The sequence below is a fragment of the Hermetia illucens genome, chromosome 1 (genome assembly GCF_905115235.1).
Source record: "Hermetia illucens chromosome 1, iHerIll2.2.curated.20191125, whole genome shotgun sequence".
Lineage (NCBI taxonomy): Eukaryota > Metazoa > Arthropoda > Insecta > Diptera > Stratiomyidae > Hermetia > Hermetia illucens.
The window spans coordinates 40,816,652-40,840,354 of NC_051849.1; the positions used below are offsets into that span (position 1 = coordinate 40,816,652).

Genomic DNA, 23,703 nt, shown 5'->3' on the forward strand with positions numbered 1-23,703 from the left:
TGTGTCGGTTATAGGCTACCAAAAGGCATTGCGATTGTGTTCCGATTTGACCCATCTTTTATGATAGGATACAAGTTGGCGTGGTATAATTTGATCTTTTAAGGAATGTTAGGTTATCACGAGCTTAGTATCACTCAACGAATTATTATTCGCTATTGCGTTAAACCTATGCTCATATAGTGTACGTAGTTACGAGGCCCATTTTCAAGTCTTATGTTAAATCAAACAAGAAAATTTAAAAAGTTATTTTCATCAATACTTTATTATATATAATGCTCTTTTTCATATATATTTTGTATAAGCACTTGGAAATAACAACAAGACAGCTCTCTCCCCTCTCTCTGTATTTCCGTACCAGTTTCATTTTTAAGTGTGAGAATTATTTTGCATTCGGTGTTAAATCCTAAATTATATTTGCTCTTAAACAAAATAGATCAATGAAATGGCTCTAGAACAACGAAATATTGAATAATCAAAAACGGGTAGGGCGTGACAACAGAAACCCAACCAATCAACTAGCCATGACTTCCTTAGCCCTCTTGACCAAAGTCTTCCGTGAATTTCTGCAGTTTCTTAAGATCATCTTCGTTCACCGTTGGTTTTGTACGTGAAAGTGATTTTTGCATATCAGCCTGTAGATAAATTATGAGCGCTTAGACAAAAGAATGTTGAGGTTAATCGCTTACCATAGTTACTGGTGGTTCGTACAGTTTATCACTCGGCACTTCCATCCAGGTCATTTCCATCGCTCCCGGATCACCGGGAGAGCACGGAGTGAGAAGATCATTACATATTGTGTCTTTGTCGACAGGGGATGGGCCACTCACTCTCTGTGAAAGTTAAATTCATTTCATGATTATGGCTGATTTGCAAATTATGCAGTAAGATGAGAAGTCTCAAACTATTTGAATGAAAAGTTGCATAGGAAAAGTGATTTCTTTACGACTACTGTTCCTTTAAGATTATTTTTTTGTAAGATAGTACGTACCTTGAAGTGAGTCGCCGACTGGACCTTTCGTACTGGCTCCATTAATGCATCCCGCACCACAATTTGGATATCAGCTCCAGAGTACCTACAACGAGTCATCATTAATAATTATTATTTTTGCCCAACCAGGTAGCATACCCGTCTGTCCTATTGGAGAGCTCCTTCAAATCACTCTCTGTTAGAACATGTGTAGTATTTCCTAAATGAAGTTTAAACATAACAAGGCGAGCGTGCTGCTCCGGCAGCGGTATATAGATTCTCTTTTCGAATCGTCGACGAATAGCCGAATCGAGGACCCACGGTATATTCGTTGCGCCCAACACTAAAATGCCATCATTGTCGTTGCCTACGCCCTGCATCTGCACTAGAAATTCAGTTTTAATACGACGTACACTGTCGTTTTCATTATCGGTACGGGCGGAACATAACGAATCGATTTCGTCAATAAATATAATACTCGGCTTATGTTGTCGTGCCAACTCGAAAAGATTCTTCACAAGTTTCTCCGACTCACCCAACCACTTCGACATCAAGTCGGAACTTGAGATAGAGAAGAATGTTGAGTTGTTTGCTTCGGTGGCAACTGCTTTTGCTAAGTATGATTTGCCAGTACCGGGTGGTCCGAACAGAAGAATTCCTTTCCAGGGGATTCGTTTGCCTGTGAAGAGATGGGGGAACTTTATCGGGAGAATGACAGCTTCTTTTAGGGCCTCTTTTGCCGATTCCAATCCAGCTACGTCGGACCACTTGATCTGTGGCTTTTCGATGATAATTGCACCTTCTAGCTTGCTCTGAAGTTTCTTCTTTTCAGGGTCATCGCCATCTTCGTCGTCACTATCGCTTTTCTTGTCCTTATCCTCTCTGAAATGGCAAATAGCTAGACACAGTTCGACACAACCGTAACTATTTATAAACTCACTTAGATCCAGCATCTGATTCTTTAACCAGTTTCTTTTTTCCCTTCTTCAAATGCTCCTTCAGTTTCTCGGCTCTGTCTAAATATTGTAAACACTTTGATCTAATGGAATCTTTAGCTTTATCACCCTGTGCTTCATCTAGAAGGAAATAGATGATCGGAAATAAGAATATCAACTTGGATCAGTTATCAGAGAGGACTTACACTTGATTGCGTGCAAAAAATATTCTACAGCGTGTTCGTAGAGTCGTAACGCTTCTGCATAGTTTTTATTACGATCCTCCTCCGTTGCACGCGTCACTAAATCTATCGCTTTTTGTAATGTAGTTCCTGCTGCCATTTGGACGCAAAATTATGTCTATTGTGTGAAGATTAGGTCTGTTGAAAATAACACAAACATGGTAAGGATGAGAGTTAAACTAGCGGACTGAATAATTTGGCATTTTTCAAGACTGTTAGAAGGAGAAATTGCAATATAAATGATTAAAATAGCTGGTAACCAAGAAGACTCAATTGTATATATGTAAATATCGAACTATATCCTGATTTGAAATCTTAAAAATATTATAGAACAGGGAACATCCCCTAAATCCATTCTAACCAGCCCTGTTTTGCGCCGAGATCCGCCAATTCAATATCCCTAGTAGTCGACTGACATCCACGTCTAATTCATCACACCAACTGAGGTGCGATTAGGAACGTCTTTTTTCTCTTAAGTAAATATTGCCGCTATAAACTTGACGGACTGGATCACTCTCAACCTTTGAGCCGAATTTATTCCATGACCAAATGGTTATGATATCGCTTATAAATTTCACCGTCTATCTTCTCGAACGCCACCAAGAGTTCGAAATTTTTCTAGCTAAGGACTCAAGTGTCTCTCATAAGGATTGGTAAGATCATTGTCTTGTACAGTAGGAACTTTATCCTTGTAGTGGCAGGTTTCGACAAGAACAGTTTTTCTTCTTCTCTAACCTTTCTCCTGTTCTCGATCGATTACGCCAGTTTTCTCGCCTGGTCTGGAGAGAGTTGATATGTTGGTCGTTTCCCTACGATTTCGATGCTCGGACCAATCTTAGTGAATTCTCGTCAGCACGAGTTACATGTCCACACCATCGGTCGCCTCTCTCGCAATTTTTATAAGATCGGCGCAACCCCACATCGATCGCAGATGTTCTCATTTCGGATGTGATGTGTTACATCACTGGTCCAACGCAACATCTTTACCTCCATTATCGCGAGGCGTCATTCGTTATATTCGACAGTCGGCAATTACTCACAATCATAGAGGGTGGCAGGTCAGACGGCACTGATATAAATTTTGAATTTAAAACGTTCCTTAATGCGTCGGTCACAAACAAACTGAAGCTTCTACTAGTGTACCATTCGGAAAATCCAATAGCCTTAAAAAAATATTTCGAAAACCACACTGCCAGTTATTTGGAGACATAATAAAAAGGCTTAGGTAACTTCGGCGTTATTCACTGAATGGTTTAGAAATGAATTTTGTCAAGGTGACAAAGAATACTGTAAGATGAAGAACTTATCGCACAAGGTTTTGCTATTAGTCGATAATGCTCCTGGACATCCTGTAACTCTCAACCAAAACGATGAGAATGTGAAAGTGGTCTTCCTACCGCCAAATACCACTTTTCTGCTGCAACCCATGGACCAAGATGTAATTGCTGCCTTTAAAGCATAGTCTCTGCAACGAACTTTCAGGCAGTTGGTGGAACGTTTAGACGATACAATAGCATTGGATAAAGATAAGCAATTATATTATGATGTCCGGATAGCTGAGTGGTTGGAGCACAAGGCTGTCGTACCGGAGGTCGCGGTTCAAATCTCACTGGTGACAGTGGAATTTGTATCGTGATTTGACGTCGGATGCCAGTCGAATCAGCTGTGAATGAGTAGCTGAGTCAAATCAGGGTAATAATCTCGGGCGAAAGAAATCTAGAAAAATTTTGGTATTCTCTAGGCTGTTGAAAATATTGAAGCTTCTTGGAAAGAGGTAGCTAGTGGCACAATGAACAAAGCCTGGCGTAAAATCTGGATAGAAGCGGTTGAGTCTCCTTCTGGCATTGATATCGGCAGCGATTCAGAAATCAACAGAGAAATTCTTGAGATTGTGAAAACTATAGGTTTTGATGAAATCGATGAAGAGGATATATTTGACGTAATTAATACTTCTGAAGTGCCACTTTCCAAACAAAAATTGTTGAGTATTGCAACACAGAATTGGTACAACAAAATTTAGACGAGGAAGAAAAAGATTTTCTTTTTAGGGATTGAGGAGTGCTAAGTCCGCATTCATTTAATTTCGGACCGGACAAAATGGAGAGCAACTTGCTCCCACTCTTTATATTCCACGGACTCCTTTTTTTTTGTTAACACCCGAAGTTCAGAAATAAAAAGAGGGACGAAGACGGCTACGGTTTCTTACCAGGGCAGAGGCAAATCCTCAGATGCTGCCTCACCTCTGCCTTGGGAGCAGCGTGACCAAAGCGGCTCGCAGTTGTTGTACGCTCCCTTTTATAATTCGTAAAAGACAACAAGGGTACAAATTATATTCAGCGTAAATCCGCCCATACTTCGGACCAAAACTTGGCTGCGTTCGGACCAAAACCAGCAAGTCGCTCTTCATTTGTTCCGGTCCGATATTTAATGAATGCTAACTTAGGACTTCTCAATCCCTAAAAAGAAATTATTTAACTCCGGCCAAGTTTTGGTCCGAACAATGGGCGGCTTCCGGGGAAAAAGCGTGAAACCTAAAACTAGAAATGTGGAGGAGAATGGAGAACAACGTTGAGAATCTATTGATTCTATATCCGACACCACCAAACGAAGTTGTTAGCCGAAATAGGCTATCTTCCACTCATTCAGAAAACCTGCAACTAAGAAATTAGGCCTGAATCAAGGAAGTGTCAAGCCCCACGGTGGGCGCCATTTGTAATGAACCTTGTGGAAATAGGAGAATCAGACGATCATCCTAAGTGGCTGAGAAAGACCTAGAGGGAAGAACTATTCCAGAAACCTAAAAAGCTCGCGAAATTGGCCGTGAAAGTCCGCCCGCAAAGACTGAAGCTCCATTAAAGTGCTCGATTGACACGTTCTTGCACGCCTCTTAAGATGATCGTTTGATTCTCCTCCGTCAAAACCTTATGTGGATGCATATAAGATGTTCGCACTGTAAACTAATTAGTAGTTCACCGCTGCAAGTGGGCGACATCAGAAACAATAAAGAATATTTCGGTAATTTACGCTGTACCGCACCTCTAGTAAAAGGATGCAAAGCACTTTTGATTACCCACCAACTCACCAACTGTTTACGAGTATATTGTGCACGTAATGCGATCCGCCTCTATTTACAACCAAAAGAATAAACAAAGCGAATCACAAGCCACTGAGAGCTGTCAGACGACGAACGGTAACTGTCATAAACAATTTATCGTGACATCACCCCGAGCAGTGTGCATTTGCCCTTGGCCCTGCGGCAAAACAATGAGATTCCGTGCTGAGTTCCTACCTGCCTCCTCCACAAAACCAGTTGAGGCTATGCTAGTGTTAACCGACGCAGTAATTATCAGCAGAAAGACTGCTACCATTGCTCCGTCCCATATCAAATAAAAATATTTCATGAGTCAGCGACGAAGTGTCATCTCCAAAATGACCTGTCAGCCGTGAGAATGTTAATCAATTTGTTCGATTATAGCTATTCTGATGGTGAAAATTCATGGAAAATGGACAGGAAAGACCCTCAGGACTTCGCCCTCTATACGGATTGCTCCCAGACCAATTTCGAAGCGTTCCACCCCTAATTTGTCCTGCACAATTCATAAGTCGCAATTCGCTTGAAGGTCAACCGTCCTGTCGTTTTCTTGCAACAAAAACAGCCCACAGGGACTCCTTACGACACTACCACTTACCACTTAGTTGAATATCCGATTTCCACGGAACAGATTCATAAATTCAAGGCAGGTACTAGTTTGGATAAGTTTTTCCCTCGAGATGACTAATAGCAAGCAATGCCATCCAGCTTGGAGCCTCAAACCAACCGAAATTCTGTGAACGACCGATTCGTTGCAATCACTGAGTGTTAAATAAACAATCTCACCTTTCCAATTGGTTGTCTCGAGTTTCAAATTCTGTTTAAACTAATTCACAAATTGCAAGCATCAAGTATCTTGCGTGCTGTCAAAATCAATCACCACAGGGCTTCGTTCTCGACGCAATGTAGACTTCGTGCAACGGATAAGCGCGGCAGTCTAATTGAGAATGAAGAGGGAGCGCTGAAGTGTACTAAATTGTTGAATTTTAAATTGCGGTTTTAAAATATTGCTTTAAGTATAAGAATTTTAAGCGGCAAATGTGGCGCAGAATATATTTTGTGTTCCAGGTCCCTTTTAAGTTTCAATTACTCCGTCTAAAGCAAAGTTGTACAGTCTTGAAGGTTCGTGTCCAAAGTTCTCTTTCCCACTTTCACCTGAAAACAAATCGACTTCTCAGATGTCGCAGTCGTCGCTTCAGTGACAAATACGTTTTTTAGAACATTTCAAACCAGTGTGCACATTACTACAGTTGCGAGAAATTTCAGTGACATATGACATTGCAAATCGTTTCGAAAACTTTTCTGTGAAATATATTCCGATTCAGCTCAAGTACTAAAATAGTAAACGACGAAAGAGTAAATGTAGAAGCAAATCTTTAGAAAAATTCATTGTGATTTGAGAGAAAAGTTGAAATAAGCTTAGAAAATCTGAACAAGCCGGCACCGACCTACCTGACTACTGGATTTCCACGAGTTCGTGCGACGTTTCGTGTGTGTGAGCATTTGCGGTGCGACGGCCATATCTTTACTGTTTTTTGTCAATAATCAAAGAAAAGGTGAGTTTGCTGCTTTGTGTTCGCAAAAATTACAATGCTATGCATTTGATTTGTTTGATCGGAAGGAACGTGCCCATGATTTGCGGCTGAAATTGTACAAGAAAAATATTCGGTTGACATGAACGTGGGGGACGGGCAGGAGTTCGTAGAAAAGCGGACTTTCTGCTTGTAATTCGGAACGGTAGCCGGGGGCCAGTGAAAACGGGTGAAAATCGCAAGTTGAAAGATCCATAAATTGAAAGAATAAACCCAAAGTGTGTCGTTTGGCATTTTCGCAGATCGCTTTCAAAAAACAACGGGAATCTGGCATTTTTAGCCGCCCGACCGACGCTTACGCATCATCGACAATCTTGGAGAATGCGTCCGCGGCCGCTTCTCCAAGATTATTCGCAAAGAGAGCATCGGATCGTGGATTATGTGTCAGCGTTCGGATGGAATTAATGCCTCGCGGTATGCGGCCGTCAACGACGAAACCGTTTTGGATAGAATTCAAGTCTTTGGGAGCTACAGCGGAAAGAAAAACCAGCAGCCTGTGCTGTTGGCGTGATCGGTGCTACCGGGGCGCAGATCCACGGCTGGGAAAATCTCAGTGCGTGCGGAAGTTGTCTAGGTCATGGCTAATGAGCCGGCAACCGTCTGGGGTTGGGCGAGCAAGCCGCCGTGTACTTGGAATACCCGTGCATTGTCTGCGAACAGAGGGGACTGGATGAAATGTCTGGGAAAGTGGAATTTGAAGTTGGGAGTTGCGCCCAGCTCGATTGGGCACCCCGTGAAGCATGAACAGGCCCAAATCTGGACAAAGTTGCAGCAGCTGCACACATTCTTTGGATGCGTAACCTCGCAATCGACTTGAAATTTATGACCCGTGGTTATGAGCCAATTTTCTACGATTCGATTTCCGTTTTTGTTTGTTTTTAGAGAGATTTCGTGAGTTGTCTTCGCCGCCCAGCTCTTTCGGTCTTATTCATCGGGAAATAACATTTTTATTCTTATTTGCGCAGAAAATAATTTGCATCTGAGCGCACAAAGTGGCTATTCTATTTATAAATCTAGCAAAATTGAAACTTGAATGCGTTTAGCAGTGGACATCGAGAGCTGCATGTTAATGGAGGGGCTCCCGCCTTTGGGCGCGAACTCATGCAATAATTCGGATCAGAATAAAGGGAAGGGAACCTTACCCCTGCCAATTGAAAGGGAAATGGCCGAATAAATTGATCTAAACTAAGTGAGGTTAGCTGGAAGTGCATTTCTTCCGACCAGACATGAGTCACTTTGTTGAAATTTCGCATGACAAATCTGAGAATGATTAATTAATCACACTCGGGCTTGTCAGGAGTTCACCAGGCATTAAATTGGTAATTGCTCCTAATTTTCTAGAAATCTTACCAAACTGTTGGCTTCTATTTGATTATTTTCATTTACATTTGCAACTGTTTTGCGAAGAACTATGCGTAATGCTATAATACTTGGTTCCACTCTAGAACTAAAGTTCTCAAGCAATTTACCTGCGTAGGATTTATCTATTGACGATCGTAAGCAATCAGCATCTGATTTCATGGCTCGATACCATTCTGGGTCTGGGAAGCCAAGTCGAAGAAAGTTTATTACTGGATTTTGCATATTTTCGGTGATCTATGTCTTCAAAATTCAAACTATTTGTGACGTTGATTCCCACACAGTTGCGACAGAAATAAATACGAAGATGGATAACCATAAGAGTTGGGAAGTGTTCTCAGGAATGATTTATAAAGTGACGGTCAAACGAGTTTTACATAAGTATTTGCCATGTGGGACTGACCTCATTGTTTTTGTATTTATTTTTTTGACTATATTCGGAAGTTTTCCGTATAAGACCATATGGTACCGGTCACTTTAAGTGAGGGCTTAGCGTCAATGCCAGTCGATAAGCAATTTATCTCTGGTGTTAGTGAAAGATTCAGCAAAGTAGCCTGCGATTTTGACATCACCTATAAGAACTGTGCCACGTAAACATAGGAGCTGGTTATAAATTATCACGCTTCAAGTAGATACTTCAAAAAGCAAAGGTCGGGGAATACATGTACGCTTTCAAAGCAGTTTTCGGCTCTAATTTTCTTTTGGTTTTTCCTCTTCCTGAAATCCTCATCTCCAAATTTTCCGGTGACCATATCCTTGTGTGTGGTGAGGGAGAAGCTACAGCTTCGGAGCACTCAGGCCGTGTTGGCAAATTGTACTCGCCAACCCCGTCTAACGGAATATTCCGGATTCGTTGACGTATCGCACGATTCCCGTTAGTGGATGCGATGCTACCCCTCGCAACTGTAGAACATCGGCACCAAAGATCTGATGCCTGATGCGTCCATAGGCGGGGCACTCACATAGGAAATGCTTCCTCATTACAGGAGGGACACGTTTCATCTTGTGTAATTCCTATTCTAAACATATGCCCAGCTAGTGATTTATGGCCTCTCAGAATGCCCACAATGCACCTGCAAGTCCTGTTTTTCGACAAGATTAACTTTGCGGCACGCATGTTCGGTTCTGGCAGGAAAAGTTTGTTGTGTCGAGCAGCATTTAGGCTCTGTCACCTGTTATTGTGGGAAGCTTGTTCCCAGTTTTTGAAAACAGACTTAGCCAATGCTACTGATACTCCAATTGCTGGTTCCGGTTCCGGCATAGGGGAGATTAACCCCTCTTTCGCTAAAGCATCTGCGGTTTCATTTTCTTTTACGCCACAGTGACCAGGTACCCAGAGTAGTTCCGCCGTATTGAATCTAGAGATAGAGTTCAAACGGTTTCTGCATTCCTGAACGATTTTCGAGGTGATCAAAGGACTACTCAACGCCCTCAATGCAGCTTGGCTATCACTGAAGATTGCCATGCGTCTGCCCTTCAATCGCTCGTCAATCACCTAGTTTGTCGCCCTTAGGATCGCATAAACTTCAGCTTGAAAAACCATTGCATATTGCCGGAAAAGCCCACTTCTCGTTTTTATTCGCAAGGTAGACTCCGGCTCCAAAACCTTGTTCTGTTTTCGAGCCATCGGTGTAGAAGATTTCCGAATATCCCGCCACGCATTCCTCTGGGACCTCCCAGTTTTCTCTACGCCTCAGGGTAACTTCATATCTTCTACCAAACAGATGTATGGGGGCACGAGAATCGGAAGGCATTATACGAACTGGATTCTGTCCTCCCAGTAACTCTTCCAATGCTCTGTGCCCCCCACATCCGTTGTTTCCCCATAGATCTAATAAATTTAGTCTATGAGCTGCTCTCATTGGAGTGCTTTCAATAAATATATCCAGGGGCTGCAAATTGAGTAATGCATTCAGAGCTGCGCCGGGTGTCGTGCTCATGGCGCCAGTGATACGCAGACACACCGTTCTTTGCAGTGCACCCTACCTTCACGGTCATCACACCAGCTGAAGTGATAAAATCAAACAGCTTCTCTCCTCTAGGATTGGATTTGCTAGTGCCCCAACAAATATGCTGAGCGTTCGCATCACAACCTATTAAAAGTTCAAGGCCACTTGATTCTGCATACATTACCAGGTCCCTTAGTTCTTGCGTCGGCGGCGGGCACAAAGAATCATAGGGTAAGTAGGCAGAGGCAGCTAAAACGTTTCTCCTCTTATCATTAACCTGGTATTATGAGTTGACCGCAACAAGGAAGGTCCTGGGAACAGAATTGTCTCAGCATGGTTGCTTCTAACAATTTTGACATCAGAACCCAGGCCCTCGATCTCGAAGATCTTTCATCGAAGGATCTTCTTCGTCCCCTTGACTGATCCAATACCACAGATTCTGTTAAAACGAACCCATGGCTCTTGAACCAGAAATATATAAGGACAGTCCTGCAACTTTGCCAGCTTTGCCGCCAGTAGATAGGAAGAAGCTTTGGCATGCTGCAGGTTGATTTGACTAACTCTTATGTTTGTAGCCATAAAGGCAGTCTAATATGAAAACCGCCGCTAACTGAAAAGTCTGCTGCGTTCAGTGTGCATCTCACCGGGGTTACCAGTTTGTCCTCACCTTCCACCGAAAGTTCCGCATTCTTGCGTCCGATTTTTCTGGATATTGCCATACTTGGTGGTGTAGCAACGTCCATGTTCTCATTCCCAAGAAACTTCGCCTTCTTTCGGCTGTAGTCAGATTTCCAGTTTCTCCCATAAGGGAGTTGCTATACTATCCTTTTTGGCTGACCGCGCCGTAGACACCGGGTGTAGGTTTTCCACTGAAGTGGAGAGCCTGTCTTCCACAAATTTCTCCGTGGGGGAACATGAATTAGGTGAGGCCTCCAAAATCCGTGCCTCGGCCACAGCATTTCTCAGAGTCGCGGGTGGATTTGAAGTCTGTGACTTCTTACCACTTGGAGAGTTACAATGCTTTGTTTCCATCTTCATGTGTTTTTGGACACTCTTAGTGTAGTAGTAAACTACCACAAGCTCCCCCACCACGACAAGGTGGTGTCCGAGGTGGAGGCTATATCCTTGAATAGGAGCTTGTGACAGACTCTTCCAACTCTCGTTTGTCCCCAAATGTTTCTGGTAAATGCATGTCTTGTACCTTTCCTTTGAAGCTGTCTGGGAATTCATTGATCAGTCATCTGCTACTCATGCTATTCTGTTTGGGATTTAATATCTTTCTCTACCGTCTTCGTTTCTTGGGTCTAAAATTCTTTAACGATTCGACATTTAATTGACTACCTAATTCTTCAAATATATCTTAATGTCATTATATCAATTTGGTGTTTGCAATGGCTAATTTTTCGGGAATGGCATAAGGTGTCGGAAAAACTGGTTCGCGATTGTTGACAGTGTCAATAGTGAGAGTATTAAATTAAATTAAAAATTGTTATCAGAGCGATATGTGACGATGTTAAAAGTTAATTAAGTCATCGAAGTAAAAATTCTGAGGAATTTAAATTTCTAAGCGGAAGCTGCCAAAGCCGCATCCTGTTATCGATTGGTTGCATATGGCCGAAACCACCGCCTCAATCTTTTCCATATGGTAATTTAAGGAGCAATGTCGTGTTAAAAGCCCTACCAAGGTATTCATGCCCTACTTCTTAGGGGACAACAAAAATGCCGCTCTAGCGACTCTCCACTCGGCTGCGTGATTCTTTTCAATTTCACCCTTCAGAGTATACTTGACAGTGGATGGCCGGTTGCCTAAACCTGGTTCTGGACTCACCATTGCGAACCCAGGCCTTTGGTGAGTCAGTTTGTCATCTTTCTCATTGCCAGCGATATTTGAGTGTCCTAGCACCCACATCAGGAATGTTTCGTTCAGTTGGCCAAGTTTCAGCAGCACCTAATGAGAAACAAATTCAAACTAATTGGCTTGATATGTCGATCCTGTTTAGTTGATAATGTTTTCCGACTGTCGGAACAAGCTCGAATGATACGACCCCTCCTTTTTCGTCGCAAAAATTCTTCTACTGCCAATGTCATAAATCTCCGCTTGGAATATGGTCGTCATTTTTCCAAACCATCGGGCCAATTCCACGCAAATCAGATGTTGGGCCGTTGTTGATACCTACCTCAAAGCGCGTTCTCATGATTAGGAATCCGTTTTCGACAAGATCTTGACTGAGATTCAGGTCCAAAGGAGCATCACAATTGTACAATGCTACGCAATAACTGAATTTTTCGATATAGAGGATAAGGATGCTATTCATAGCGACTGCACTTAGCTCAGCTTCGTTGGGGAGATATTGTGATCGTTATTGCTGTTTAAACATGCGATGAGGAGAGATAGTTTTAGTAACTGTAGCAACAATACCGAAACGTTTGTAGGTTTCTCCCTACCACTTTCAGCGATGGAACATTTCTTGAGTGCACGGGCTACCACAAGGTCGATTGGGTTTCGAGTGATTGGTAACGAAATTCTAATTAGATCGATCATATCGTGATAAGCAGCATTTAGGACGTTTCTTCTGAATAGCCGTAACAAAAGTAGTGCTGGTTTGGAACTCGAAAGCGCCCAATCTGCAATGCAACGTTCACTATAGAAATAAAAATTCGAGGGTCCACGGGTTGTGTGACAAACAACAGCGACTGTGGGGTTGCTCTAAACCCCCACAAAGAAGTAAACAGGGAACATGCACCAAACGAAATAAAGGTTTACTCTCTCGAGCAGAAATTACCTTGAACGTCGGATTGAATCTACGTTCTTCGGTAATGTCTGCTCCAAACGGAAACATCCTTTGATAGAAAATGGCATGACTCTGATATTTCACCATGAAGCAATGGATGTTATGGGTTAGGCAATAAAGGTAATTTCACTTCGCTTTTGAGACAACAACAATCCAAGCGTTTCTTCAGCGAAGTTCAATGGACTGCAATGGTTGCAGAAAGCCTCCGAACGAAAGAAAGCGAACTGTTGTCAATTGTGTAATAGTGTTCAAACACTGCTTGATTCAAATCAACACTTGAAACATTTACTCCTACGCGTCGAAGTTTATCACGTTGATCTGTGCGGTAAGATTGGTGAATTCTCATTGCCAATCGTCGGTCTTTGTTTTTGTGTTTATAACCTTACAGAGTGAACATCCTCAAAGGAAATCCATCATTTGAAAACACCATTGAAAATAGAATTCCACACCAAAATTATTAACGAGAAGGAAAATAAGCAGCGAATACAAATTGAATTACGAACGAATCCGCTAGAAATTGGCGGATGCATAAACAATGACAAATCCTGTCTCGAAATATCAAAAAAGGCGTTTCATATGTTTGTAACTAACCCAACTATAGATATTTAGTTGATTAAATTAGCGATTTATAATAGAATAAGGCAATGACTAAATTATGACCACCACATCAGTATTTTTCTGAAATATTGTACCGTTCTCATCCAATAGCAACAAAATGGCAGTAAATGTTTATTCAACAAATGTGACAAGTGATAACCTCTCTAGACATGACATGCTATCATGGGTGAATGACTGTTTACAGGCTCAATTTGGCAAAATTGAGGAATTATGTACAGGTGAGTTGCTGGATGGTCATTGGTCTACGTGTTAGTGCTGATTGACTTCTCTTTTCAGGGGCAGCATATTGTCAATTCATGGACATGTTATTCCCTGGCAGTGTGCAGATGAAGCGCGTAAAGTTCCGTACGAATCTCGAACATGAATACATTCAAAATTTCAAAGTCTTACAAGCTTCCTTCAAGAAAATGAGTGTGGATAAAGTGAGTAGATAGCATCTTGTGTTCTTACGGATGTGAGAATTTCCTGTAGGTTACATTGGTGTAAAGTTCACTGTGCTTTCTATAAATTTCAATAGTCATAAGGACCACAGTTAAAATTAATTCAGATTTTTCTAAGAAAGCAAAAAATGGTGAAAAAAAAATGTTTTTCTCAATCAAATAAAACAATGTTTAGATTATTCCGGTGGATAAATTAATCAAAGGACGATTTCAAGATAATTTCGAATTTCTGCAATGGTTCAAGAAATTCTTTGATGCAAACTATGACGGGCGTGAGTATGATCCTTTAGCAGCCCGTGGTGGGATACAGCTGGGACGAAATGCGGTGCAGAACGAATTAGGAACTGGCGGAGGTCATATCGAGAAACAACATCGCTCTCAACATTCTATTAAAGCGTCGAATATGCCGGCCATGCGGACTTTGAATACAGGCAGTTAGTTTCGTTGTTAAAACATTTGTGCTTTTTCGTCATCATCAAAACAAACCAAAAAGGGAGCACGATCTTCTGTCTTAACGCTTATAATTTTTTTTGTTCTTTTTAATCAGTCCCGACTAATTTGCAGCATTTTTATTTGTTTAGATTAATTCGCTCATATTTCGATAGATGTGCTGCCAACAAGCTTAATCTGAGATGTGTTCGTGATGTGTTCATTTCAATTAGCAATTCTCCTTGGAAGCACATAGACAATTGGAGCTTGTTTGCAGCACGCTTGCTCATATAAAATTCATTTTCAGCATTTTTTTTAAACACAAACCGATGGGCACACCTAATAAGTAGCATTTCACAGCAGAGTGCAATTCGGAAATGAACGTAATCCGCCGATTCAGATCGAACTCATCCTCTCAATTCCTTTTCAGATTCTCTGATTTTATAATTTTCTTTTTCGATAGTTTCTCTTTTGTTTTGACAATTTAATTTTCTTAATTTCTTGTTTTCTTTTGCATTCTAGATTATACCTATTGATAGACTAATTAAAGGTCGGTTTCAAGATAACTTTGAATTTTTACAATGGTTTAAGAAATTCTTTGATGCTAATTACGATGGTAGAGATTATGATGCTCTAGCCGCAAGAGATAATGTACCTATGGGTTTCGGTTCGTCGGCTGGTGGAAAATCAATAGCAAGTTCGATCAGAAAACCAACGGTTCCGACAACTACGAGTGCACCGCGTAGTGTCGCTAAGCCGAGTATGTCACATTATTCAACTTTTTATCTATCTTAAGAAATAATGAAATGTTCATGTGCTTCTTTATTTTTGCTAGTTACTATTAACCAAGTATTTCTTCCTTGTTCCTGCAACACGCGGGGTGTAAATGATATGGTCAAAGCTACAGATTCAAGTTAATTCTCCTGGTAGAGTTGTTTTTTCCATTTCTCGTTGTCTGATCAATAGCTTTTACAATTTCGATTATCGTAGCCATCTGTCTTAAATCGTAGTTATTTTTAGGTTCTTGAAATTCCCAAGTTCTGACATGTTTATGATAAAGTTATTTTCCCGTGAAAGGTAGGTGGAATCCTGCAAGAAGTAAATTGAGTAGAAATTAAGAATTTCGATCGACAACCCTTCATTTACGTTAATATCCGACTGCAATACATAAATTAAACTTGATACAACATTCAATAATCCAAGATCTTATGAAACGAATAACGACACGTTATTAATTTGGGTACTTAAGAAATTTCATTAGCATTTCCAATTAATCCTAGAATTTACTTAGGAAATAACGAAAAATAAAAAAAATTAAAATATCTTTCAACCAAAGGAAAGACCTTTAACAGCCCTATCTCATTTTTGATACATATTTTCCTACTATTTTGCACCTATTCAAAAAACGGCTTAGAAATCAGATTAAAATTAGGATTAACAAATTATATTTGAACCCCAAAACTTAAAATCAGTAAATCAGGCAATTTTTAAAAACACAAATGGCACTATTAGCTCCACCATAATCCATTTATTCAATTGACATCTTCTCTTTGTCTCATCGTATTCCGTTAATTTGCTCCCTTAGATGTTGTACACATACTTTCGCTTATCATTTTTCTGTGTACACTTTGCATGTTCCTTTATCAATAAATATGCTTATTTCTGTTTTATTTTCCAAATTGCCGCATTCTACAATGATACACAGCCGCGAAAATTCCACCAAAAACCATGACCGCTCCAACACATACAGCAAAAACTACTACGAATGCTACGAAGAAATCAGCGGGAGATAGTAATGCGACGAATAATTCTGCAACATCTCAACAAATTGAAGAGCTTTCCAATCAGGTAATTTTATGAAATTTGTATAATTTGTAAATATAATGACATCCCCAAAATAATTGGTCACTCCTATAATTGTTTCGGAACTGATAGTTGGGTATATGCTGCAAAAACTATTGTCATATGGAAAAAAATTGCCTCTTCCTTAGTCCCAAATTAAAAATATTCTAATATGTAAAGATGAGGGGACAAAATGTACCGATGACAAAATGTAAATGTCTTCTCAGAAAATCATTTATTGGAAATTTGGGAAAAAAAATATGATAATTTCTTTATACAATATTATTTGGATTACTACCTCGGGCTTTTTTTCCTCCTGCTTTTCTCATCAGCTCGCCAAAGTCTCCTCAGTTATACTTTGTAGTTCTGCATTTATTAGGTCGTTTCGCGCATTTCGCACAACATACAATTCAAAAAGGATACAGCCACTGTCTAGGATCATAAGCAGCCTAAGGCGGTAGTTACTTTCTCCATGTCTCCATCTACAACTTCATTGTAAACTTAAACATTGGGAGACATATTACATGACCCTCCCGGACGAATAGTATCTTCGTTATCAATCTTTTTGCGCACTTGGAAGTTTTGAGTTCAATCGTGATAGTTTATACATTTTCATCGGACGTATCAACTTGCCTCTGATAACCTCAAGTCTCAGCTACTTTGGGACCTTCCTACCTTGGCATTTCGAAGTCATGACTTTGTCAAAATACTGCATTTTAAATTGTTGTCGATTTTCTAAATGAGATTCTCATTCCACGCCAAATAAGTCTGAGTCTTTCCGGATTTTCAGGTGGTTGAATTGGTTTTATTTTTCTTAAATTTTCCAATTTCGACTAGTGAAAATACGATTCTTTTTACGATTTTGCTTACCTATGGACTGTGGTTCCATTTCGACGCAACTGCGAAAGGCACTGAAATGTTAGGGCCTGCCCACATCCCTGAGTTTGACTAACATATCGTCACGTGCTAGTTGACGGGACATTTCAATGTCGTCGCTACTGGCGAAATCTGCACGGTCGGATTTCGTCATTTTTTTAAAGCTGTTTTGTAGAAGGCTCTCTGTCAGCTTAGATAGTTATCCGCCTACTCTATTCAAGCCAGTTCATTGTAAACAGCGGTCAACGCGGGTCTCAAACATTCGAGAGGGGAACCTGGGGAAAATAACTTATTTTGGAATAAATTTTTTTTAGGGATATGAGGCATCTGAGTGCGCTTATGGCGAGCCGGACCAATTGGAAACTTTCTTTCTCAGTTTCTGGTTCGCGGACCTCTCTGTTATAGGCTAGAACCTTAATATACATATATAGACGACTTGCGGCTTCGTCCAAGGCAGAGAAGTCATCGGAGGCTGCCGCCAATAACTGTCAACTTGACTCCTACCTGGATTTACGTACGCTTGATTTTTAGAATAATGTCTGCAAACTTTTACTTAAAAGTAAAAATTCCTTTGCTTCACTCAGATACCTGCACCGTAGAGTTTCCTTTCCTTGGCAGTATAGCTTGAAAGTTTGTTATTCTTATGTGGGTCTGTTTACAAAACAAAACCTTATTAAAATCGGCTCTTTGTCTGTCTCAAGCACGTTCCCCAGAAACGGCTATATCGATTGACGTATTTCGGAAGCACTCGTTGCAAAGATTCAAGAAATTGCCCGGGCCCCCGCCTCCTCCCAACCAATAACTAACGCCGAGGTAAATCTTGAGTATCTTTTATAATGTTTCAAATGATCTGTTTAAAGTCGATATGAAGTGGCGGTGGGCTTGATGCTGATTTAATATCAGTTTAAAAGCTATATTTTCACTTAAACAAACAGTATGAGTAGGTAGAGTGACCGAAAATAAACGGGACAAACTTATATCTCAATTTTATTGGATTGATTGATATTTATCATCTTATTTAATGATAATGTAACACATTTTATAATTTCAGATTATGGATATGCGTTTGAATTTGGAAGGATTAGAAAAGGAACGTGATTTCTACTTTAGCAAACTGAGGGATATTGAGATTTTGTAAGTTCTTAACACAAACGTTGTTTTCCTGATTCGTTCAATGCTAATTGTGATTTTTCGATGCAGATGTCAAGATGTTGACGATGCGGAACCTAATCCCCTGGTACAAAAAATTCTGGACATTTTGTATGCAACAGAGGTGAGTGTGAATATATTTTATTGAATCCTAAAAGCCAACTGATGATGATGATCTTATTTGGTTAAGGGGAAATAAAACATAGGGGATATGATATGTTATCATCATTGAAACAAGGCAATTGAACTACGAGGGCAGATCTATACTTTACATTGAATAGTTAACGAGGAATTGCCGCATAGGGCAAGTGTTAATCCACAAAAGTAATCGACAGCATATCTCTGCGCCGTTATGTTAACCAGTTGAGGAAGGTGTACATGGTTATCATATGTCTTAAACTCGACGAGTGCGTTGTATGTTCCTTAGATCCCAAAGCTACCAGAATCGTAATTGCATCTCCCACCAACAATGAAAATAAAAAAAAGTATTAATTTGAACGCACACGATCTGTATGGAAGCAATGAAAAGTACAATACATTCATTTGATTCGCCCCTGCCATGGAGGAAAATATAACACCTAAAATCGACAAAGAATTTGAAGGAAACCGCAAATTTTTTAATGGCTTCATTAATACATTAGCTAGTTGTACGCTTTTTGTTCTTATTGATAACCACTTTAAGAACTGGAAGGATCGTTTCATCATGATTCGAAGTGAAACTGTGTCTCATGAAGTTCTATCTTTCATGGGTAAGTCAAAATGATATATAGATACGGACTACTCCTTCTAGCTAAAGCAATATTATCTCGGCAATCAATACTATCAAATAGTCGTCTAGGTAGCCACCATTTGAATGGAATAATGAGTCCTATAATTTGGGGCAGAGAGAGTGGGTATATACATCAAAACTTCCCGGACAAGTTTTAGCAAATTTTTAATGAGCTATCGAAAAAGTTGGGAAAGAAATGTGTTTTCGTGATGCAATTGCCTGACATAATTCCCTCGGGTTGACAGTACAATCATGTAATCTACTTCATATTGGAAGATTCCCTTCTGGTGGGACATCATGCATATCGATCGAGTTAGGCTTTGAGGATTTAGCATCCCTTGTTCTTATCAACACATTTCAGCTGCGTATCACACTCAACTCATGACGATCGGAGTTTCTGGTTATATGTATTTTTGCGTGATGCCAGATAGTTGTATGTTCCAGGTCGAGTTCCATACCAATATTTTTTTTCTCTAGCTTCGGACCCATTCTCAGAAACTACCCAACCGAAAAATCTAAAAAAAAATCAAGGGACTGCCACTATATGGTGCCTGAGCTCTGAAATACCATCCATACCGATACCTGTTCAAATAAAGTTAATAATAGTACATTGCCATAATTTTTAGTAATTGGCAGGAAACTCGCAAAGCCGCATCTACTCTCTTTGACGAATACGTAGTAAAAGTTAAAAAATTCTTGTCTAATGATTGCGCTTTGACGTCTCGATGAGATTCGCATCCTTAAAATGACTATTGACTATTGCTGAAGGCATTTATTTGAGCAGTACACTCTCCATCGCTAAATTAAAATCTTACAATTTGAATTTTTAAGGAAAATACATCAAATATCTTTGCGAGTGTCATACCATCATTTCGACTGCGGTCCTCATGTTGATAAGGTTGACAATGATTTTGTAATTTGTGAACGGTTGCTATCTAAAAGTATCTTATTTATTGAACATGATTGAAGACGCAAAAATGCGGTTCTTGACGATTATATGCGATGCTATATAAAGATATTTTATGTTTTTTCGAGATATCAGGGGAATTTTCGTCATACCGAAAATTTCCTTAGTCCCATTAGCTACCAAGGCAGGGAGTTTCTCCAGAAAATTTTATTCTAGTATGTCACTAACCATCCTTACGAATTTATGCTACTAGCGACAAGTTCAGCTTCAGTGAAACAAAGTTTGTCATGACTTTTTGTTTACGCTCGCCATGACATTTTAATGAACTCCATACTGAGGCGTACCGAGGTACCGGGAGTTATTTTTCAACAATCACGAAACCAGAACCAGAGTTCCTGATGAGAAAGTGATGATTCGGGTGCACTTGAATATAACATCTATCGGAAAGTTCCGTTTCTTTTTGAATTGAAAGAAAATAACACAATTTTCATTCATATAACAAAATTTATTGTAGAATATACTTTCCATCGTTACTCATGACTTCTTGCTAGCACTGGCAACTTGTAAATGCTATTTTTAAAAAGTGCTCTATTTTTAGAGACGAAAAACTCAGCTAGTGCCTGGTTGATATCGGCTTCAGTTTCGAATTTTTTCCCTTGTAAAAAGTTTTGCAACGAGAGAAACATGTGATAAACGGAGGGTGCTAGGTCTGGGGATGCGGCAGAATTTCCCAGCCTAGCTCTGTGATTTTCTGATGAGTAGCCAAAGCAACATGCGGTCTGTCATTATCACGATGCAGTATAACGTGCTTTCTATTGAACATCGCCAGCCTCTTTTCTCTTATTGCTTTATTTAAATCATCAATTTGCTTACAGTATCTCTCCGAATTTAGCTTTTCATCAGGTTTCAAAAATTCATAATGTATTGGTCCTTGGATGTCCCATCATATACCCAACATTCTCTTCTTCAGGGTCAAGCTTGGCTTAAAAGTGAAGGTGACAGGCTGAGCGGGCTTGAAAATATCCTCTTTTCCTCACGATGTTTTCATATGTAATCCACTTTTCGTCACCAGTTATCATCCGGTCCAAGAAAGGTTCATTTTTGTATCGAACAAGCAGAGATGTGTATACGACGACCCGATCATGTAAATTTTTCTTACTTAGCTCATGGGGGACTCATCTGGAATATTTATAGACCAATCCTAGCTTCTGAATATGGTAGGAAATGGTTTGTTGAGTTTAACTCAGCTGCAATCTCCGATGTTGTCAAAGAGGGATCTCGCTCTATTATAGTCGTGATACCTGAACGTGGCTGTCCCTAAGGTCGAAATCACCTGATTCAAATTTTTCAAACCATCTTCTGTACGTTCTATCAGAAACTCCACCTGCACCAAAACCAGATCGTGTCTCACTTAATAATGACATGAGGCATCTATGTTTCATTTTATTTAGGAGAGTACATGTGTGTAAATGCAATAATAAAGAGAGATAATCATATATGTCTCAAATCAACTTGAAGTGATACTGTCGGACAGAACTTTCCGGTAGACCTAATGTATTTCTATCGAGGTGTCCGTCGGTAGGTGCTTGCATATTGCTACGGTGGTCTGAAATAGTGGACGCAGTTCTTAACAATTTGTTCCTCGACGTCATTCACATTCACATGGGTTAGCTCGTTGTACAATACTTTCATGTGTAGGATCGAAAAAATAGGAAAAGACCCGATCGATAAAGAAAATTTTAATTTGTAAAATTTCTGGGCGATGGTTATGTTTATGTGCAGAGTAGTTTTTATACTTAAGCAGGGGGTGAAAGATTAATATTTACCATAAAAAAATGTTTATCAAACAAATTAGGTTGGGTGTATATATGTATATGTATGGTAGACTGCGTCGCGGGCGAGTAAAGCAACAAGACTGTGAAACTCGAGATTGACCTTCAGGAGGCAGGTAACCACTTGAAAGAAAACAAAGTCGTTGTTTGTACAGTACAATCCCGATGATTCATATCGTTAAGGGACCGACGATTTAGTACGAAATATCAGGAGTGCAAAATGAAGAAAATTAACTCTAGGGACAACAGATTTGTACGAATTATCGGGATTCCCCTGTGTTACCTTTAGTGTCCTTAGGGTGTGCTCCATCGAAAATGTCGACAGCGTCTGCAATTAAAATTAGTTAATTTTTGTACGCCTTTGCGTTTTTGAAATCAATCACTCAGATCCATTAAACCTAGAATAATACCTTTGGGTTATCGTGCACGATTTACTCAATGAAACAAAAAGAAATTATTATGTGAATATCTCAACAATCTTTATATCTTCCTTCGGCTTCGATCAGTTTTAGTCTGCTAAAATTTTCTTCGCATTTTTGCTGGAATTGAGTCATTTTTGTCGGTTTATTGCTCATGGTCGGAAAAAAACTAGCCAAAACGTTACTTAGTTTGATTCGGTGCGTGGGTATTGATTTTTTTGCAATTTATATTTCACTTTTACGTACAGTTCTTTTCTTTTGTTGATTATCATTTTCTTTTATTTATTTTTATTACTGTACGCCGCGTTCCAGGTCGACAAAACGATCCGGAACCAGGTAAGTTTTTCTTTCTCATTTTTCCGTTTTTAATGTATCTCTACATTTCCGATCTGTCTTTTCTGATAGTATCTTTCAAATGTTTCAAAACTTCCACGTAGAACCACTCAGAAATGTGAGTTTGTCATGGTCGAAGGGGGACTTTTCTTTCTATGATGCATGATGGTATCTTTGTTTTTGATCGTTTCTGTAATTGCACGCCTTGTCTTTTAAAATCTTCGTTGACATTTGCACGACCGAGCAGTTTCTGACCAATTTCATTCATTTTTGTTCAAAATTCATGGGACGCAACATGTATTGTAATGTTGCAGTTCATTGCACGGTGAATCCAGTTCAGATGCAAATTTGGCGAATAACAACGTAAATTCCGTTGTTGTGCTCATCGTCAGTATGTGAAGGTTGGCCTAAAAGTAGATTTAGGAACGTTATCGGATACTTCGTCTGTTTTAAATACGTGAAGCAATTCGTTCTTTATGTGTTTAGCTTGTAACGATGTTGAATTATTCTAAGGAGCTCCTTTCTTAATTTTCCAGGACGGCTTTGCACCCCCAGACGAACTACCAGCGGAGGATGAGGAATACTAAAAGAAAGTTGAGTTATTGTATTTAGTCAGAATGCAAAGTTGGTTAAGCAGTTTGTTGTAAAACCAGGAACAATTTATTGATGATGATCTTACATCGAATACATTTCTCATTTATGTAACGTTTAATGATCAAAAATACGATTATACTTTTATAAAACTATTCATTTACGCCGATATTCAGTGAATATTTATTACTGATTTGTAATGAAAATGGAGAAAAATATTCAGGACGTTTTCTTTGTAACAATAATCGAGAGATTAAAATAAAAACTATTGTAATTGGTTTTCTTTATTAAGTTGATGTTTCATGTCAATCATATCGCCGCAGTGCTGTGCAGACGTGTGACTGCATTTCGACATAATCAATATAGATCGCTTTCAGTATCGTATAATGTTTTTCTTGCTTTTTACGTTGTCCCTTTGAATGAGAATCTCAAATTGCCCCCGATTTATTGCTTTTTATCTGCACTACGCTGTGGTTATCTCTGTACTTTCTCTCTTATTATAGTTGTATTTGCATTTACGATGTAATGTGCTCCTTTCTAAAAATATATATATAAAATATTTCTAAAGTAA

General features: G+C 39.7%; 2 protein-coding genes across 7 annotated transcripts; one reads left to right on the forward strand and one right to left on the reverse strand.

The window, feature by feature from the left end:
- Positions 1-234: 234 nt before the first annotated feature.
- On the reverse strand, positions 235-6,174 carry LOC119661326 (vacuolar protein sorting-associated protein 4). Of its 3 annotated transcripts, XM_038070626.1 has the most exons (8): positions 6,022-6,174; positions 5,834-5,969; positions 2,109-2,282; positions 1,908-2,043; positions 1,127-1,849; positions 989-1,073; positions 687-830; positions 235-632 (listed from the first exon to the last, which is right to left on the reverse strand). In XM_038070626.1, exons 3-8 carry the CDS (start codon positions 2,242-2,244, stop codon positions 531-533), a joined length of 1,326 nt encoding a protein of 441 aa, XP_037926554.1. In that variant the 5' UTR covers positions 2,245-2,282; positions 5,834-5,969; positions 6,022-6,174; the 3' UTR covers positions 235-530. The 3 variants fall into 3 exon arrangements, with proteins under 3 accessions (XP_037926554.1, XP_037926552.1, XP_037926553.1); XM_038070624.1 differs by lacking the exon at positions 5,834-5,969 and having other exon boundaries at positions 491-632; positions 6,022-6,169; XM_038070625.1 differs by lacking the exons at positions 5,834-5,969; positions 6,022-6,174 and adding an exon at positions 5,227-5,389 and having other exon boundaries at positions 491-632.
- Positions 6,175-6,471: 297 nt separating this feature from the next.
- Positions 6,472-23,703, forward strand: LOC119652833 (microtubule-associated protein RP/EB family member 1). Of its 4 annotated transcripts, none has more exons than XM_038057171.1 (9): positions 6,472-6,791; positions 13,636-13,763; positions 13,822-13,967; positions 14,161-14,419; positions 16,120-16,262; positions 18,184-18,266; positions 18,333-18,405; positions 22,521-22,544; positions 23,078-23,703. In XM_038057171.1, the coding sequence occupies exons 2-9, from the start codon at positions 13,643-13,645 to the stop codon at positions 23,126-23,128; spliced, it is 900 nt and encodes a 299-aa protein (XP_037913099.1). In that variant the 5' UTR covers positions 6,472-6,791; positions 13,636-13,642; the 3' UTR covers positions 23,129-23,703. The 4 variants fall into 4 exon arrangements, with proteins under 4 accessions (XP_037913099.1, XP_037913114.1, XP_037913105.1 ...); XM_038057177.1 differs by lacking the exon at positions 14,161-14,419 and adding an exon at positions 14,937-15,174 and having other exon boundaries at positions 6,473-6,791; XM_038057186.1 differs by lacking the exon at positions 22,521-22,544.